This window comes from Falco cherrug, chromosome 6 (assembly GCF_023634085.1).
Source record: "Falco cherrug isolate bFalChe1 chromosome 6, bFalChe1.pri, whole genome shotgun sequence".
Lineage (NCBI taxonomy): Eukaryota > Metazoa > Chordata > Aves > Falconiformes > Falconidae > Falco > Falco cherrug.
Window position 1 is genome coordinate 74,176,529 of NC_073702.1, and position 19,127 is coordinate 74,195,655.

Genomic DNA, 19,127 nt, shown 5'->3' on the forward strand with positions numbered 1-19,127 from the left:
CCCACGGGCCGCCGCTGCTCAGCGCCAACCCCGGAATACGGAGCCCACTGCACAGGCAGCACAGCCCCGGCAGGTATGTGGGGCTGGAATTCTGGCATTTGGGGTGCTTCCCCACCACCAGAGCCCCCCTTGCCCCCCCGACGCCCCCCCCCCCCCCCAAGTTGTGCCAGGGTTCTGGACAGCCCCCCACTCCACAGACATCTCCAATAAGGAAGACAAAGCACGTGCACTCAAAAGGAGAAAAAAAAAAGTAATCAGTCCAGTTCATCGACTTGGAACCCGTGGGAAGGAGTTGGGGGGGCACGGGTGGGAGACCTCTGGGTGTCTGCACCTGATCCTCTGACACTTTGGGACAGATGCACTTGCAGGCAAAGCATAAGATCATTGACCCCATCCAGACCTAGAGAAGGGGCAGCAGGACAGGGAAAGCCAAAGCTAATTCACAAGGTGTGGAAAACCTGGATGTGTCTCCCCAGGGGAAAAAAAAACCCAAACCAAAACAAACCAAAAAACAATAAAACCCACCTCCCCCGTAAGCCCCAACCTAAGCCCAAAGTCCCTGTGTACATCTCCCTTGGCATTGCCATCCGCAAGTTGTGCTGGAGATACTCCTCGGTGGCTGGAACATCGGGAGATGACATGACCGTGCCCCCACTCCTCCAGAAAGCAGATCAGTGTCCTGAAATCATAGCCAGGGCCCAGTTTTTGATGGCTATGGTTGTGTTTTGCAGGTAAATCCAAGAAGAATAGGTAAAGCTTGTCAGATGTTCTCTCATGCAGTCCCATGATATTTCTCCACTGGAAAAGCGAGGGAAACAGGTTTCAGGCAGGGAACGTGCCAGCTGCAGGGCAGGCAAACCCACAGGCAGCAGCAGCAGCAACCCAGCCCCCGGCACTGGCAGCCCACGAGGGATTTGGGAGCTCCTCGAGCCGGCAGCAGGGACACAGCCACGTGAGAGCACACACGCTACTCGTTCCCCTGCCCAGCTCTCATGCAGAGCTGGGGGCGGCTGCAGGTCCTGCAGCACAGTTACCTGCCCGTGCTGCTCCCATGGGGGATGCTCTCTGCAGGAACATGGCTCAGCCATGGTGCCATGTCCCAGCCCCTCTGCCAGAGCAGGATAAGGAGCCCCCTGCAACCAGGTCAGGGAGAGATTCTGCTGCTGCTGTACCGAGGGACAGACACCCGCCCCTGTAGCCACGGGGCAGCACTGGGCCTGGAGAGCATCCCGGAGGGAGCACTCGGAGCTCGAGAGCAGCAGGGATGGATGCTCACTTGCAGGAGTCCACACAGTGCTTCCAGACCCGCTCAAGCGCTACAGCCACACACTCCAGCAGCGGCAGCAGGCAGCTCCGCACCAGGAAGAGCAGCAGCTCTCTGATGCACTCGGCAAAGTGCAGCAGGGACTCAGGGACATGGGACTGGAGCTGCAGGGGCAGAGAGAGCAGGTGCAGGTTTAACAATGACCTCCTTGCCTCAGCAGGTGCCCAAGGTACACACAGGTTCAGGCAGCCCAAGGAGCCTGGGTTAGCCGTGAAGGAGGCTCTGTGCAAACCGGGCTGTGCCACAGTCAGCCAGGCATCCCTCCCCCATGGCCTGGCACGACCTAGACCTCCCCACGTTCACCGCTCGGCTCATGCACAACCCCTCTCCATCAAACAGCAGAGACAGGGCTGCAGGACCCATGCTGCTTGCTCTGTGGGATGCTAACATCAACCCTTTTTCACCAAACTACTGACTTTCAGGAAACTAGTGAGTTATCTTAAAGATAACTTTCCCTTTCAGACCCAATGCAGTCAACACCAGCAGCCTGAAGGCAGCTGGGGTGAGTGGTAGCTGTAGGGGGAAGAACAGCATCAGAGACCTGTGGCGATGGCTCCCCCTTCCCAGGCCTGCCAGCACCGGTGGGCTCGCAGCCGACAGCTGGTGCAAAAGCAGCAGCAGAGACATCGCCTTCCTCCTTTGGGCCTCTCCCCCCACCTCCTGCCCTCAGTGCTGCTGTCTGGCAGGAACCCCTGACATGGGGGTTTCAGTCTCTTGAGCTGCTGCAGGCTGCAGCCCCGCCGGCACTCCTCATCTCTCCCAGCAGCTGGGACATCCTTCTTACCCACTCAATGAAGCAGGGCAGGCTGTTGTGGACCCAGGACAGCAGGGATGAGCACTGCTCGGATGCGTACAGGGCCACCTCGCTGCTCTTCACCCAGAGCAGTTCCAGCTGCGGCTGCAGGACAGCTGCTGCCTGGGAGCTGTACACGGGCAGGCTGCGCTCCAGCCACCTGTAACAGAACGAGCGCTGGCTGAGGGCAGCGCCGGCTGCCCCGGCACCACTGGCAGAGCCATGGGGGCACACAGGTACCGGGAGCTGCTGCCAGAAGCCAAGGGAAGAGGACAGCTCAAGAGCTGAGCTGAAAGCACTCCCAGGCAGAGCTGGGAAACAACTCCCCAACAAAGAGGGCTCCCAGTGGAGATCACTTTGGGCTGTATCAACACCTTCATGGCCACCCAGCCACACAAAGTGCCAGTGCCACTGACCTGTATCCTTCAAGGCAGCAGTGGGAGACCTTCTGCCAGGCTTGCTGCAGGGCCGGCAGGACGCCAGAGGAATGAAGGAGGCGAGCAGAAGAGGAGGCTAGAAGTGACAAGAGCCATTCCCTGAGCAACCCTCCAGCTTGGTCTGCAGGAGCTGCATGCTCAGTCTGTCTCTGAGGCCACTCTCTGGGGATCTGCAGCTCGAGCTGCCCTGCAAAACATCTTGGAAGATGCTCCAAGATGGGACAAAGAAGAGTGGAAACTCCCGAGCAGAGAGGAAAGCTGGGTTAGGGCAGCCCCAGGGGAAACCCTCCTGAGAGGCAACAGGCAGGGGGATCCATCTGCAGCCTGCTGAGGACATCTGGCCCACTGCAGCCCACGTACCCTCCAAGCACACCCCACACAGACAGATAGAGGGGGCCACGCTGCTCAAGGGTGGTCAGTGGCACAGACTCAGGATGAAGGCAGGGGCACGGAGGGCCTTCTCTCAGGAGAACAGGAAAGTTATTGTTCCCCAGGGATGTTCCTCCACATCACACAGAGCCACGGACAGAGCTGCTGCCACCTTACCCTGGAAGGAGCCATGTGTCCGGACATCATGCAGGAGGAAGCCGGCCGCAAAGACCAGGAGGATGAGCAGCAGCCGCGACCAGGGGAAGCCCTGGCCCTTCATCTTCTGCAGCAGCTCCTGGGTGCACAGGAACATGACACCCCATCACTGTGTGGCTCCTGAGGCTGGGGAGGTTCCTGCACAGCTGCACTGCCCTACGGCAGCACGCTGCCATGCTCGCAGGTGCTCTCATCACCCACCCCTGCCTTCCCAGTGGAAACCAGTGTCACCTGCCAAGCAGCTGGGAGAATGGACGAGGGCCAGCGCCATCTGTCCCTGGCGTGGCCAGCATATGTGCTGCTGTGAGGCCGCTGGCCTGGTGTGTGCCGGAGGCAGAAGAGGCTAACCACAGCCTCAGCAGAGAGCCAAAATCCGGCTGCTGGCTGACACTGGGCACCACTCGTGCCATCCCTCACCTTGCAGGCAGCATTGCAGGCAGCCACGTCCTGGTCACTGTTGGGCCCTCTCGCCACCAGCTCCTCGTTCGTTACTTTGAATGAGTGAACCGTTTCCTGCAGTGACTGACGCACCTTAGGAAAAGCAAGAGCTGTGTCACAGCTCTGAGCACCCCAAGCCAGCAGCACCATGCACCCACGCAACCCAGCACTGTAGGGGCTGCAGGAGGGAGCAGAGAGAAGATGGGCTGGGCAGAAACATCAGGGATCTGCAGAACAAATGAGGCTGTGGGGACACCTCCAAGGCTCCTGTGCCCAGACCAAGTGCCCCAGCTGATCCAGCCAGCCACTGCTCCAGTGCTGCAGGAGCTGCGCTGCTGCTCCACAGATGCTGAGCCGTAAGCCAGTGCAACCTCCCCACTCACCACAGCACCAGAACAGCAAGGCCTAACAGGGACTGAATATAGAATACCCGAGTCCTGACACAGCGTGTGGAGGGAAAGGGGCTCTTCTCTGCTCCATCAGTGAGCAAACAAATGCCCTGCCTGTGGGCAAGGTGTTGCCTGTTCCCAGGACAATGTGCTGGCTCTTGAGTCTGGCAGGCACCTGCCGCCACCAGTAGTCCCACTGAGCTGCCAACTGGGTGGAGCAGCGCTGGGTGGGCACACACAGGTCCCACTGGGATGCTGCTCGAGGAGACCTCCCACAGCAGCACCGGTACATTGTCTCCCCATCTCACGTTAACTCCTCCTTCCCATGGCTTACTCCTACCTTCTTGCTCCTGCTGTCCCAGGACTCCAGCAGATGGTTCAGAAGCAAACTATTGGGGGAAGAGAACACAGAGCTCAGTCAGGAGCTCCAAGAAGCAATTTAACACACTCCTAAGCACTAGCAGACTGGTGCTGGCCCTGCTCAGAGCAGGGGGCAGGCAGCAGCACAAACTGACCTGGACTGAGAAAGGTGCTTGGTGTACAGCTGCCTCCAGACGCTGAAGCTCAGGGGATCCAGGCTGAGGCACTGGCTCATGGAGGTCAGGAGCTGGGAAGAGAACACAGCAGGTCATTACACCTGATCCTCACCCCCAGTGCAACATACACTGTGCCCCAGGCTGTATGCCAGCACAGCCTCGCTGCCTTCATCCCAGCCAGCTCCTGAGGCACCGAATAACTCATGGGTCTGGCACTCCCAGACCCTGGGTGCCAGCAGCAGGAATCTTGTCCCATGATCCCTGTCCTTGCCTCGTGACAGCACGTGTCCAGGGAGCTAGGCCAGTGGTCAACAGAGCCCCATGCCCACTGGCGTGGGTAGGGTAGGAAGGATGGGACCCACTTCGCTGTCCCTCCTCACACCAGGGCTGCCCCAAGCCACACGACGACATGCTGGGACCTGCGGGTCCCACAGGGCTGGCAGCTACTACCCCCAGCACAGGGCTCACCTCTTTTTTCATGCTGGGAGGGCAGCTCGGTGTAGCACGGGAGAGGAAGGAAGGGAAGTAGGTGTGCAGTGTTGTCTCCGGCTTCGCACCAAATGCCAGCACCTTCAGGCGAGGGTAGAGCCGGCGCAGCTGCTCCTGTAAGCTGAGGGGAGATGGCACCGGTGCTGTGGAGAGTGGCCAACGAGGCGACTGGGGCAACTGCCCCACGGCAGCCTCACACACAGCACAGCCCATGCTGGGATGTACTGGGGGATGCCAGCATACCTGGGCGGCAGCGAGTTGTTGGGCATGAAGGCGAAGTCCAGGAGGGGGAAGAAATCCTTGGGTCCGATCATACCGAAGCCTTTGGTCAGGTTTGGGTGCATCCTGCGCAGCAGAAACAAATCTTGTGAGCCACAGTAGACAAGCTCACGGCCGACTGCAGCCTGCAACCCTCACCGAGGTGGTTTCCCTTCACAAAGACACACCATTCCAGTACACGTGGGTGGTTTCTAACCACCAGACTCATCTGTCTTCGCTGCTACCTGGAGACACCCTGCATGGTCAGCAGGCAGCTCAAGGGGCCGTATCCCACCCTGGCAGCAGCTGGCCAGGCAGAACAGATGCAGGCAGCTGCCTCCATTCCCCTGGGACAAGGCAGGTGGCCTCCGGGGGCCGAGAGGGGACAGTCACCCCCTCCCTGGGCCATGGCAGCCAGGCAGCCTCCCACCCCCATTGAGCTCTCTGTGTCCCCACGCTCCTGCTATGGCCCCATTGCTGAAGTGCACAGAGGAAAAAACTGAGTGTTTGGTGAAAAAAACCCTGAATTAAAACCTCTCAGACCCTCTGGAAGGGCAGGGGATGCCCCTTGGTGCCCACCATGAAGCCATTCCTGACCTTTCCCATTGCCATGACAGCTACCTGCACTACTGGACCTTTTTCCACCCCAGGTGCTGGAGCTGTCGCAGTAACACCCAGCTCCCTGCCACCACACCAAGGTGGGAATGCCAGAGGGCAGCTGCCCTCACCATGCAAAGGTCAGCAGAGCTGCCTGCCCCAGCCCTCAACCAAATGCCACCTCCCTTCTCCCTGCAAGGAAAGGCTCATCTGCCTGTGATGGCAGATACTGCCAGCAACTCTTGCTGCAGCCAGAAGCCCCAACACGCCTGTGCACCGCAGCAGCCAGTGGCAACATGGGCTCTGCTCCTCAGAGCACTATCCCTCGAGGCACGGGCACCAGCTGCACTCAGAGCAGGAGCTGCTCTCCCGGGCTCGTGGGGACAGGCAATGTGGCACACAGGCACCAGAGAAGCCCATTCCTGACACAGGGCATATGCAGGGTCACACCGGCACAGCCACAGCCCCAATCTGCAGCACCAGAGCAGCCCACCCTGCCGCCCCAGCCAGAGCCAGGGGGTGGCTGAGCCGCTCGTCTGCTTCAGGGAGGTGACCTGGGCCAGCTGGGGAAGGGCTCTGCTCCCCCTGCATTTCTACACAGCCATTTGCAGAACCAGCAGCCATTGAGGCAGCAGATGCAGTCAGGAGCCTGCTGAATGCTGCTGGGACATTGACACTAGAGGCAGTCACCAAAGATCAGAGACAAACTAAGCAGCTTGGCCAGCCTGCTGTGGCAGTCTCGCCAGGGCACACACACCCACTCACCGCCACTCTCCCACACACAGTCAAGGTTTTTTCACCAGCACAACGCAGACACAAAGTCACACCACACCCAGCAGCCTGGGCAGGTGTTCATTCCTCTTAATGAATATACACCTCACTTTCATTATCAAGGTAACTCACATCAGCAGACGGTCCAGGTAAGCAACAGCATAAGGAGAGAGAGACTTGATCCCGAGCACTGGGAGCATGACACCAAGCCACACTGTGGGGGAGAGAGGCAGTGATCAGATTGTGGAGCAGAAGGGCTCCTGCCGTGCCTCCACACGGCACCGAGCGCTCATCGGCTGCACCATGCACTCCTTCCATCAGCTTGCGCATTCCTCAGATCTGCAAGCAGCAACTGAAAAGCAGAGGAACACTTGGGTGCCAGGACCGCAGCTATATTTAAACCCAGGACAAACCACCACCCCATTTCCCTACTCAAAACACTCAGCAAGCAACCAGACAGATCCCTCAGGGAGGGCTCCAGGGTGGCTGCATTGCTTCCACTGCTCTGCTTGCAGAGGAATGGCAGAGCAGCATGCTCCCCCTCTTTCCAGGCAGGATAGCTCCTCCTGGGATTGAGTTATTTCCTTGTCCCAGCCAGGAAAGATGCTCTCCAGGGACAAGATGCCAGGAGGGCAGTTTCTATCCATGCAGAGGGGCCACTAAGGCTTGGCAGGAGATCTGAACTCACCCTTCTGTCAGCAATGTGCTTCTTGCAACATCTCCAGCTTCCCCCAAAATAATTAACCGCTTCACGCACCTCTACGTTGCAGCCCTAAATGCTGAGTATTTGTGCCTCTATAAACACACTTCAGCACAAGTCACCCTGCCTCTGTGGTGCTGACTAGCCTTTAACATATACAGTTAAGGCAGGCAGGCATGTACAATGCATTAACAAGCAGCCAGCTCCAGCAAGCAGCATCACACGTGACACACCAGGCAGCAAACTCCGACCTGGCCCTGCTGCAGCATGGGGGACACCACCCTCCACTGCACTCTGCCACCTTAAGGGTCTTTTCCAACCTGAATGATTCTATCATTCTCCTCTCAAACGAGCATCTGACAGGCACAGTGTGCTCTCACCGTGAGGTACCACAGCAGCTGCAGACACTCCAGATCCCAGGTGTGCCCCCCAGGTCTTGCAGACCCCTCCCCTCTCCAGCATTTCAGCAGCGGGACGGTGTGTTTTGAAGCAGACCCTACCCTACACCTTAGCAGTAACACTGGAAGGACCGGAGATGTGCAGGCACTACCTGGGGCTGCCCCTGCTTTTGCTGTGGTCCCCAGGGGAGGGGGAGCCCCCTGAGGGAGGACCGGCATTCAGCCCACTGCCCCCAGCTCTCACCTTTCAGGCCCTCATGAAGGTCCATGAATCCAGCCTGTCCCAGTGCCCAGAGGACCGTTAGGCATTTAATCGGCCTGTTCTGGTGAGACCGCAACACCTCCAAGTACTGGGGGCAAGACAAGACATGTCAGTCAAGAGCAGCCTCAGCCTGTCCTGCCCCAATGCCACTGCAAACGATCCTGGAATCACACCGCTTTGCAGGACTGCCAGTGCTGCAGGACCACAGCAGCCCCGCTGGGCCCTGGGCTGCCCAGCCTGGCAGGGAGCAACCCCTGGAGCTGGGCAGAGCCCCTACCCCGCGGGAGGGACCCTCAGCACCAGACGGGGGTGGGAGCCATGCTGGCTGGGGGCAAGCGGAATTCCAACCCCAGCCCTGGGGAAGCAGAGCTGCCAGCACTGCACGGTGCTGGATGGCAGCTGAGCTGCATCCGCAACCATCACCCACTTGGCTGCTTGCTTTGAAGGAGTGGGACCCCAGAACTCCTCATTCCCGTCCCATGGCTGCCTGACCACCAAGTGCAGCCAAGGACAGACATGTCCCACTCCCTCCAAGAGCAGCAGAGCACAGAGAATGTGGCAGAGAGGGAGCATGAGCTTTGGACAAGGTCTTTCTAAAGAAAGGATGCCGTGGGGCACCAGTGCTTACATCAGTTCTGGTACATCTGGGGAGGAGGGGAGATGCTGGTGCCTCCGTATGGGCCATAAGCACAGGGAGGCACAAGGACTTCATGCATGGGACAACCCCAACAGATCCCAAGACTTCCAATTAACAGGAACGGATGCTCATCATCCGACCGCTCCAGGGGATCCTCGAGGTGGGAGCAGGAGCAGCACCACCAGGTTTACTGCATCTGCGCAGAAACCACCAGCAAGCCCAAGTACCCGGCTCACCTTGCCCAGATTCATGGTGGCGATTTTGGGCCTGTCCAGAACCACCGCCTGGATGCAGATCCTGTACCCGTGCAAAGACTCCCCTGAAACAGAGCACAGAAGGGGCCTTCGCAGTCACAAAAAGCCTTCTTCAAGCCTCTCTCCTCCCCTCTCCCTCACCAACCCTCAGAAGGTGGGGGGTGGGGGGTGATGATGAACCTCTCTGCACAGACCTGCCCTGCTCACCAGCTAACGAGCTCTGGACACAAGCCTCACCATGGTAGCATGGGTCCTGCTCCCTCTCTGGCAGTGCCCCCCACCTGCCCTCTCCCCAGACCCCCCACTACAGGGCTCCAGCCTGCAGCAGGACAGACCCCACAGACCCCTGGAAACTCATCGGCAGCTTCCTGGAGCCCACTCAGCCCAGTTCAGCCCCCCAAAGAACACGCAGGCAGGCACAGTAACCATCACCATTGCAGCCCCAAGTCTGGGAACTTCCAAGGGCTCGTGTCCCCCCTGTTCACGTTTGAAAGAGACTGGGGATTCAAGGGACCCTCTGGTTCTTGGGCGCCATCCAGCAACTCCCTCCAGCTCTGCTGGCCCTCAGGCTGGGCCGTGTGGCCCACAGCAGGGGCTGGCTGCCCCCCAGGCTGGTCCTGCTCCGAGGCACAGTCCCACTGCAGCCATGATGCTCCCCTGGGTCACACGTGGCTTTCACACCTGATGCATCAGCTACACCGCGGTCAAGCTGATGTGAGGCCAGTGGCAGAGGAGGCCAGCACAGCTGCTGTGCCCAGTGGAGCCCCCTGGTCCTCCCTATCACAGACCAACACCTCCTTCGACAACCAAGCATCTTCCCAAACTGCATACGAATGCAACCCCAAAGCAAAGCAGCACCTCGACCATTTCCTAACAGCTATCCCCTTCCCATAACTGTAATCAATCAGGCAGGTTTTGTGATGGAAACAAACCACAGGTGGTGCCACTGGCCATTCAGCACAGCATATGGCAGAGCCAAGGGCTGAGGACAGAATCACAGTGATTGGGGTTAGAAGGGACCCCCTGGAGCCCACCCAGTTCACACCACCCAGCCCACCCCCTGCTCAAGCAGGCTCTCCTAGAGCAGCTGCGCAGGGCTGCAGCCAGGTGGGCTCTGAATGTCCCCAGAGAAGGAGACTGCACAGCCTCTCTGGGCAGCCTGTCCCCGTGCTCCGGCACCCTCAAGGGAAAGAAGTTTTTCCTGCTCTCCCCACGGAGCTCCCTGTGCTGCAGTTTGTGCCCGTTGCCCCTTGTCCTGTCGCTGGGCACCGCTGACAAGAGCCCGGCCCCGGCCCCCTGACACTGGCCCTTAAGGTACCTGTGTGCATCGCTCAGGTCCCCTCTCAGCCTTCTCCTGCCCAGGCTGAACGGCCCCAGCTCCCGCAGCCTTTCCTCACCAGGGAGATGCTCCAGCCCCTCATCAGCTTGGTCACCTCTGCTGGCCCCTCTCCAGCAGCTCCCAGTCTCTCTGGAACTGGGGAGCCCAGCACTGGACCCAGAGCTCCAGATGGACCCCACCAGGGCAGAGCAGAGGTGGAGGACCACCTCCCTCGACCTGCAGGCCACGTTCCTCCCAAGGCACCCCAGAATCCCACTGGCACATTGGCAACTTGGCAACTAAAGGGTGATCACTCGCTTTGCAGGAAATGCCCTTACTGCAGCACAGGACAGAAACAAACCAGCTTTTACCCAATTACATAAGGCCAAAAGGCCCCGTTTTAAAAGCTATGGCAACACATGCCACAATGCAAAAGCCCTCAGAAAGATGCTTTCCATTCACACACTCTCCAGTCTGCAATTCTTCCCCAAAGCACCATGCCAGGCTCATATCTTGCCCCCTGCTACGTCTGCTCCAGCTCCTCCAGCCCAAAGACCCCCAGCTTCAGCAGCATTTTGCATCACACTGATGAGCTGTGCAGGCAGGAGCAGCTCCTCACCGCACACCCGATGCACAGAAAGAGTTTCCCACCTCCCCTTCTCCATGGAGGAATTCAGATGAGCTCTTAAAACAGGCAATGAGAAGCAGCAGTGTTCCCATGGCCAGAAAACCTCATCGCCAGTCTGCCACACTAATAGAGCACAATGGGTGTGCCAGCACCCCAGACCTGCACTGACTGTGCCTTACCTGGGGTTTTGTCCAGCTCCTGCAGCATGCTGTAAATACAGTGGTCAAAGAAGAGCTCCAGCACGCCGGACGACCGTCCCAGCAGGGATCTGATGATGTTCTTCAGCTCCTTGCTCACAAGGCAGTATGGATAGTCTGGAGCCAACACAAGGGTAGGAAGAGTTTAGTGAATGTCAGTTCGCGAGACTTTTAGCTGTGGCTGCACAGAGAAGCTGGCCTGGCAGGCAAGGTGGTCACAGAGAAGCGCCTTGTCCTCATATGCCACATACTCAACAAGTGACTTCTTTCTCATTCTATATTAGATGCATCTAACTAGCAATAAAGGATTGCTTTCTGTCAGATGTTGGTACTGCAGGATATACACGGGTTTTGAGAAGATAATCTGCTCTTTTACCCATGCCACCCCGGCACCAAGTGCTCAAAGCAAGCATAAACCAACAGATCATGCAAAAAAAGGGAAATCCAGCCAGAATATCCCTTTTAAAGATGAGTGCAGATACCTGCGAGCAGATTCCAGAATTCCACAACAGCAGGTACAGGTCACGGCTTCTTATGGAGAAGGGGTGACTGGGGAAAATCTTTAATTTGCCAACTGTATATACGATTTCATTGTCTTTGTAGTCAAGAAAAGTCACTTCCGGTGATATCACAGAATAAAACAAATATTCCCTGTTTTATTACCAAGTTGCCTTGACAGGTTAAACGCCACTGACCGTGGGGGTGCTGGCTGAGCGTGGGGTCACTCCTGGGTGCCTGCAGCTTGTAGTTGAGATAGCCAGCCAAGTCCTTCACCCAGACGGAGGGGTTCTCGGGGAACACGCTTTGACTTTTATCCAGCTCCTTCTGCAGATCCACCAAGTCAAGCTGAAGCAACAGACAAGACAAGTTCAACCCAGGACATACAGAACTGGTCAAAAAGCATGGGAAGAAGGAAGTTAACTTTGGCACCTAAGGGACTGCTGGGCACGGATGAAAACACCCCCCACCTTCATTCTGAGAACACCACCCTTCCCGCATGGAAATCCCCAGCTGCTTGGTGCTGCTATGCAGCAATCCCCAAAAAACCACCACTTGTTAATGCAAATGGGTGCGCTGGCCTGGAAACAGCATTCGATTTTGTACTGAAAACACATTTTCTTCAGAAAAGCAAAGATTGCTGCTGAGGAATAACAAAACCCATGTGGGGAATGTGGCAGGCACCCAGTGTCAAAGGGGCTGCACAAGGCTCCACAGCCAACAGAAACATCAGAAGGATGCAGGGATGAGCCCTTCTCCCTCCTTGGAGCCACCCCTGGGCACACTGAGGGGTTTTCCTTGCTCCACACCGCTCCACAGCACAGCAGCCGGGGTTCTGCTGCAAGCGTCACCTGGGACCAGCCAGCTCTGCGTAAACCACCGAGGAGCACACGGTGCTCAGAGTCTCTCACTCAGCAGGAGACAGCTCAAGGCTGCAGCTCAGTGAGGATCAGCCCAGTGTTACCCCAGCTGTGGATGGTTTGTGTGGGCACTGACTGGCAACTCTGCACTCAGAGTCCTCAAAGGAGACAACAGCCAAGATCATCCAGACCCACCTGAGTAACAACCAACAACTGACAGACCAGGAACACAGACAGCAGCTCACATCCCCGCACCTTTCTCTTCCTGTGACATCTGTCACGAAACATGCTTTTTGCCTGCTTTTAAACTCAGATTATCTAGAAGCTCTCGGGAACAGATACCTTGCCTTCACTTATTAGGAGATGCAGCAAGACTTAGATAGCTGTTTGAAGTTTTGCAGTCTAACATTTCTGTACACAGTGCATTTCAGCCACAGTACGTTATTAAATTTGAAATGGGCACCTTTTGTTGCACACTTATTTCAGCAACCATTTTGGAAGAATGGTTGCTGAGGAGTAAGAGGAAAAGAGGAATGAGGAAAAGAAAGCTGCTGCTACACCAAAAAAGTAACTGACACTGTCAGCGAAGCTGACAGAGCAGCAGTCACACAACTACATTTGTCACTGCTGAGCTGTGCAGAGCGGTTACAGAGCAACCACGCTGCTGCTCCCCCTGAGGAATGTCTGCCGTGACACACTCAGAAATAACACAAGTTAATTCCACTCCAAGCTGTCTCTACAACCAAAAGCTGGATGCAAAGAACAACTTGTACGCAGCAGAGTGAAGGAAACCCCTGACCCCTGCAGCCAGGGTGATCAGAGGTGCTCAGGGCACAAGCAAGGGGCAATGCTTGGGTGAAAGCATGGAGCTGAGGAAGCGACCGCTGCGGGACAGCCCAGCCAGGCAGCCGCTTTTCCCGACACTGTCTCAACAGAATTAATTTGGGTTTTCTTTCTAAAACCCATCCCTGCTCAGACATCACAAGAACAGGCAGGACAAAGTCAAACGAGTTCTGCAGATCCACCGGTAACACAGGGAGCATGACCTGCAGAAATAGCTCCCTGGGACTGCAGTTGGTGGGACAGGGAGGAGGCTTCACCAACGAGACTTTCCCAGGATTCCTCCCAGACAGCAGACAGGGAGTGGGTGAAAAAGAAACCAGAAATTCCCTTCTGGCCAGCTTCTGCCATTCTGTCTCCTGCCTACAGCCAAAGCACAATTCCAAGCACCAGACAGATCTCCCAGGCCAGCCTAGCACTTGCCAAAGCACCGCACACCATCCACTTTGCTTCCACAGCAAGTGAGACCACCCTGGCCAAAGCCAGCGGCAGGTGGGAGCATTCGTCCCTGCACAGGGGTGAGGATGCATCCTGCCACAAGCTGGGGGTCTGTGGGCACTGAGGGGCTGGGGCACCGGAGCCAGCCTCCCTCCCCGAGGCGTAATGCACCTGTGTGGTAGGGCTGAACCGAAACAGGGCACCGTGCTCTTTGTGCTGCTTGCTTTGACTGGATTTAACGGCGCCCTGAGCACCTAGGCTCTCGCTGCTGAAGCGACTGGGAGCAGAGGCTGCCGGAGTGAGTGCTGGGCAGCCTCAGTGAGCAACAGCACACGGAGCTTCGGCTCTGCAGTCGGCAGTCAGGGCACCCATGTGGCACACCCTGGCCAGGCACACTCACAGCTCTAAGGGCTTCCTCCAGCGAGCGGCATTTCCCTGGTTTGGCACCGGTATTGGTCGCTGACGGCTTCTTCGTGCTCTTCCCTGCATGCTGCCTCCGGTGTGGCTGCTCGGGCGCCGACGCGGGGGGGACCTGCTCCTTGTTCTGCTTCTTCAGCGCCCGCTCGAAGCCCAGCTCGAAGATGGTGTCAGAGGTAGCGATGGGAGCTGGAACCCGGAAAAGGGGAGTAGGTAGCAGGGGCCTGTGGGGAGCATTGGCCCGTGGGGCAGAGGGGTGGGTCCCAGCCCCAGGGGCACAGCGGGCCCGAGCCCCAGCGTGGGCAGGGGGGTCGGGCCCCCCGCGGCTGGCAGCAGCCTGGGGGATGGAGCCTACCGGCCCTCCCCACACGAGACACCCAGCCCCAGGCAGCGCCCCCCGCCCGGACCCGCGGACCTCCGGCGGCAGGCCCCCACGCAGCCCGCTCCGAGGCGTGCGGCGGTGACACCCCACGCGGGCCCGCGACCGCGCCGCACTCACCGGCCAAAGGCAGCGCGCGGACGGCGTTGGCCTCGCCCAGGGCACGGCGGCTGCCGGAGCCCCCCGCCGGCCGCCGGCCCTTCCGCACCACCTCCCAGCGCCCGCCGCCCGCGGCCGGGCCCGCCGCCGCCATCGCGCCGAGCCGGGGCAGCGGGGCAGGGGGGGCAGGGGGGAGGCGGGGCCGCTCATTGGCTGCGGCCGCGCACACGGGGCCCGCGCGGCGGGTGCCACGTCTCCGCCCCACCCCACCGCGCCGCGGGACGCCGTGAGCGCTCAGGCCCCGCCCCCAGGGTGGTGGGGCCCCGCCCCGCTGGCAGGCCTCGGCCGCCTGACCCGCGCGCCCCGCCCCGTAACTTCCCCCTTTCTCCGAGCCACCAGTCGCGGTCTCCGCCGCCCTCCTGGCCCCGGGAATGGCACGGCCCAGGAGCGAGTGGTGCGAGGCGGAGGGAAGGGCGGGACCTGCGGGGCGGGAACACTCAAACTGCGGCCGGCTGGCCAAGCCCATCGGGGCGGGTCGTCGTGGGAGGCGGTGCGGGCGGGGCGTGGGCGTGCCCATGCAGATGAGGCGCCGCGCGGGCTCCTGGGGGCCCGTTCCCGGTCGGGGTCGGCGGCGGCCACGGGCGTCCGCGGCGTCGTGCCGGGCGCGCGGCGTCGGGCAGGCGCGGGGCGCGTGTCGGGGCGTGTTCCGCGCGCGTGTTCCGCGGTGACCGCGTTGTGGGTGCGCGTGCGTTGTTGTGCGGTGTTGTGTTGCGGGGTGTGTGTTCATACTTACCTGGCAGGGGAGACACCATGATCAGGCAGGTGGTTTTCCCAGGGCGAGGCTCATCCCCTGCACTCCGGGTGTGCTGACCCCTGCGATTTCCCCAAATGCGGGAAACTCGACTGCATAATTTGTGGTAGTGGGGGACTGCGTTCGCGCTCTCCCCTGGCTCGCACGGTTAATAACAGATCCTGCGCTTTCACAGTAGTTTCGCAGATAGCCCTGTACTGCTCTTCGTGGGCTTGCTTTCAGTCGCTCGTCGGTCTTGCTGGGGACGTTTCGCGCGGGCGCCAGATCCCGGCCCGGCAGCACCCCATCCCACCCCCCGCCCGGAAGTCGCCTCGCGCGCACCGGGTCGGGTTCGCTCCACCCGGCTCTGCATTATCCGTCCGCGGGGCCCTGAGGCGCCGCGGGAGCTGGTGCAGGATTTTCCTTTGACGAAACGTGCGAGGGGCTGCAATGACGGACGAGAAGGGCTTTAAACCCCGCAGGATGTTCAGCCGTCAGCCCCTGCAAACGGCCACCCACGGCCCCGGGGAGGTGCCGACGCCATCGCGCCGCTGCCCATCACCAGGTCAGCTCGCTGGGAAGCGGACGAGCGCGCACGGAAAGTGGCTTCAGCCGCGTGAACTGTCCTCGGGCAACTCGAGACCCTCCCCCGAGCAATGCCCCCTCCTCACAGAGGGCGCCCCCCCGAGAGCACGCGAGGGCGTAGGAAGACGAGCGCTGTGCAGTTAAACGGGAGCCCAGGCGCGCACGAACGGCGATTGAAAATGACGATCGCGTGACTGGGGCCGGGCCACTGTCGTTTGGCGCGTGCGAAGTTTGCCCTCTGCTGGCAGCCCCGGGGTTGTGCGCAGGTAACGACCGCACCCAACCGTGCTTGCAGCAGGGCTGGAGGCGCTGCCCGGGCTGGTTCATCTGCTCTTCAACCACCGAACCAGGGGAGAGCGCGAACGCAGTCCCCCACTACCACAAATTATGCAGTCGAGTTTCCCGCATTTGGGGAAATCGCAGGGGTCAGCACACCCGGAGTGCAGGGGATGAGCCTCGCCCTGGGAAAACCACCTGCCTGATCATGGTGTCTCCCCTGCCAGGTAAGTATGAACACACACCCCGCAACACAACACCGCACAACAACGCACGCGCACCCACAACGCGGCCACCGCGGAACACGCACGCGGAACACGCCCCGACACGCGCCCCGCGCCTGCCCGACGCCACGCGCCCGCATGACGCCGCGGACGCCCGTGGCCGCCGCCGACCCCGACCGGGAACGGGCCCCCAGGAGCCCGCGCGGCGCCTCATCTGCATGGGCACGCCCACGCCCCGACCGCCCCGCCCCAGCCGCGGGAGGACGCTCCTGCCGGGGCCGGGGCCGGGGCCGGGCCGCGGGGCACCGCCGCCGGTAACGTCCGGTCCCACCGCCTGCCGCGGGCGCCTCCGCCGGGCCGGCTCCAGCCGCCGCCGCCTCTCGCCACAGACACCCCCCGCCCCCTTCCCGCGGCCCCTGGGACACCGGCACCGCCCGGTGCTGCGCGGGGCTCGGCCGGCCAGAGCCTCCGAGGGCCGGGCAGCCGGTGGAAGGGCCGCAGGTGCCCTGGGAGCGCGGGGGCTTCCAGCGCTGGGCCCCGCCACCCCATCGCCCATCCCGGCCGCTGGGCTGTATGAGCCTTCGCAGCCGTCAGTCCCAGCCCTGCTGCCTGCCCCTCTCTTTCCGCCAGCCCCGGGGCAGGCGGTGCCGCGTACCCGTTGGCTTCAAGGCAGCGTCAGCCGAGCCCTCTCGTGCACTGCCACCACCGTCAATACGCCCAGCTACGCCTGGTGCTGTCCCAAGCAGTTCCTCATCTACCCCCCATGCCTGGGGGCCGCTCCCACCGACCCAAAGATTTTCTCCTGGTGCCTCAAGCAGTATCTGATGTTGACCTCAAATTTTATGAGGAGCCACTTCTGTCCTTGGCCTGGGCTCTGCATGTGCACAGCATGTGCTGTTGTCCCGCCGGCCCCAGCCCATTGAGCAGCTGCTCCGGTCTGTGGGCACCAAAGTTCGTGTCACTGTGTCCGTGAAGCTGGACCGGCAGCACCAGCAGCACTCCCACCATGGCAGGGCCTCGGCGGCAGGTCCTGCCCCAGCCAGTGCTCCATGCGGGGGGATGGCTTGTGCGGGCAGGGGAAGCAGCACGTGTGGGGCATTTGCCATGTTGTTTGGTGACATGTAACCGGCCGGTGAGTGTGTGAAGCACAAGCAGGGACAGTTTTGATCCAGAGGCAGCCGGGATAAACCCCGAGAGCCCCAGCAGTTCCCGTGGTAGGACGAGGTTTAGGAGCACAACCAGCAGCACCCAGACACCGGGAGGGGGGCGAGGGGGTGGGTTTGCGTTTGCTGAGGGAGCACAAGGGCGCACGGGGTGCTGGAGCTGGCGGGTGTGGGGCACTGTGACTGCGGGTGTTGACCGGCCCCTTGCCTTCACCGTGGAGGGCACAGAGGCTTTCAGGGCACCACGTGCTTGTCCCCTCCACGGGCACCTGCTCTTGCCGTGCCGCTGTCAGCGCCCAGACCCCACGGTCCTGGCACTGGGGTCCCTGGGCTGCATGCGCTGTCGTCACAGACTGTGTAGGTGCTGTTGTGTGGAGCCCTGGCAGAGCCCAGCACGAGCCAGTACCGCCCAGTGGGATCCGGCCCAGCTACTGGAGCCCAGCGCCGTGGCCAGGGCTCCGTGGCCTCTGCCCAAACTGGGGCTGCAGCTCCCGCCTTCCCCTCTGCGGGCTCAGCCGGCTGCGGAGCACAGCCCGTGTCCCCGAAACAGCCCCGGCCCCCTCGAGCACCCCCGGGCGCCCCCACGGTCCCGGCCACAGGCCCTGGCGCTGCCCCACGGGTCCCCTCCCGCTGCTGGCCCCGCTGCGGCTCCGGCCCCACGCAGCACCGGGAGGTGCCGGTGTCCCAGGGGCCGCGGGGCCGGTCGGGCCGCCGTGAAGGGGGCGGGGGTGTCTGTGGCGAGAGGCGGAGGCGGCGGACGGTGGGACCGGACGTTACCGGCGGCGGTGCCCCGCGGCCCGGCCCCGGCCCCGGCAGGAGCGTCCTTCCGCGGCCGGGGCGGAGCGAGGCGGGGCGGGGCCGGCCGGGAGTGGGCGTGCCCATGCAGATGAGGCGCCGCGCGGGCTCCTGGGGGCCCGTTCCCGGTCGGGGCCGGCGGCGGCCACGGGCGTCCGCGGCGTCGTGCGGGCGCGCGGCATCGGGCAGGCGCGGGGCGCGTGTCGCGACGTGTTCCGCGTGCGTGTTCCGCGGTGGCCGCGTTGTGGGTGCGCGTGCGTTGTTGTGCGGTGTTGTGTTGCGGGGTCGGTGCTCATACTTACCTGGCAGGGGAGACACCATGATCAGGCAGGTGGTTTTCCCAGGGCGAGGCTCATCCCCTGCACTCCGGGTGTGCTGACCCCTGCGATTTCCCCAAATGCGGGAAACTCGACTGCATAATTTGTGGTAGTGGGGGACTGCGTTCGCGCTCTCCCCTGGCTCGGTAGTTCAAAGACAGAGTTACAGTATCAGTGAAAAACGAGCGCAGTGCTGCTGTAGCTCATACAGTACCCGCGTGCGGCGCTACCCGAGCAGTCCCTCCACTACGCAGTGCTCTGCCCCAGTGCGGGTCGCGGGGCGCGTGGGTTTGGTGTTGCAGAGCTAGTGGGGGTCTTTGCGCTCTTAACGTACAAGGAACAAACCAAACACAGCCTAGCCGCCACCCCCGGCCGCTTCACCCCACCCACGGCCAGCCCCACAGCCCCAAGCCAGGTCTGCAGCATTGGAGGCCT

General features: G+C 61.1%; 1 protein-coding gene and 3 non-coding genes across 5 annotated transcripts; 2 read left to right on the forward strand and 2 right to left on the reverse strand.

The window, feature by feature from the left end:
* Positions 1-225: 225 nt before the first annotated feature.
* TMEM214 (transmembrane protein 214) lies at positions 226-15,508 on the reverse strand. 2 transcript variants are annotated; one of them, XM_055714669.1, is made up of 17 exons: positions 14,564-15,507; positions 14,048-14,253; positions 11,707-11,857; positions 10,994-11,128; positions 8,851-8,933; positions 7,960-8,065; positions 6,750-6,831; positions 5,235-5,336; positions 4,971-5,112; positions 4,482-4,573; positions 4,307-4,355; positions 3,557-3,670; positions 3,101-3,218; positions 2,534-2,630; positions 2,109-2,277; positions 1,277-1,428; positions 226-798 (listed from the first exon to the last, which is right to left on the reverse strand). In XM_055714669.1, the coding sequence occupies exons 1-17, from the start codon at positions 15,327-15,329 to the stop codon at positions 672-674; spliced, it is 2,691 nt and encodes an 896-aa protein (XP_055570644.1). In that variant the 5' UTR covers positions 15,330-15,507; the 3' UTR covers positions 226-671. The 2 variants fall into 2 exon arrangements, with proteins under 2 accessions (XP_055570644.1, XP_055570643.1); XM_055714668.1 differs by lacking the exon at positions 1,277-1,428 and having other exon boundaries at positions 14,564-15,508.
* Positions 15,328-15,491, forward strand: LOC114017973 (U1 spliceosomal RNA). The gene has a single exon (XR_003563340.1). It is a non-coding gene; the product is annotated as a U1 spliceosomal RNA (small nuclear RNA).
* A 756-nt stretch (positions 15,509-16,264) lies between the features above and the next one.
* On the reverse strand, positions 16,265-16,428 carry LOC129736432 (U1 spliceosomal RNA). Its single transcript, XR_008733024.1, has one exon. It is a non-coding gene; the product is annotated as a U1 spliceosomal RNA (small nuclear RNA).
* A 2,241-nt stretch (positions 16,429-18,669) lies between these two features.
* On the forward strand, positions 18,670-18,833 carry LOC114014345 (U1 spliceosomal RNA). Its single transcript, XR_003557804.1, has one exon. It is a non-coding gene; the product is annotated as a U1 spliceosomal RNA (small nuclear RNA).
* Positions 18,834-19,127: the final 294 nt, after the last annotated feature.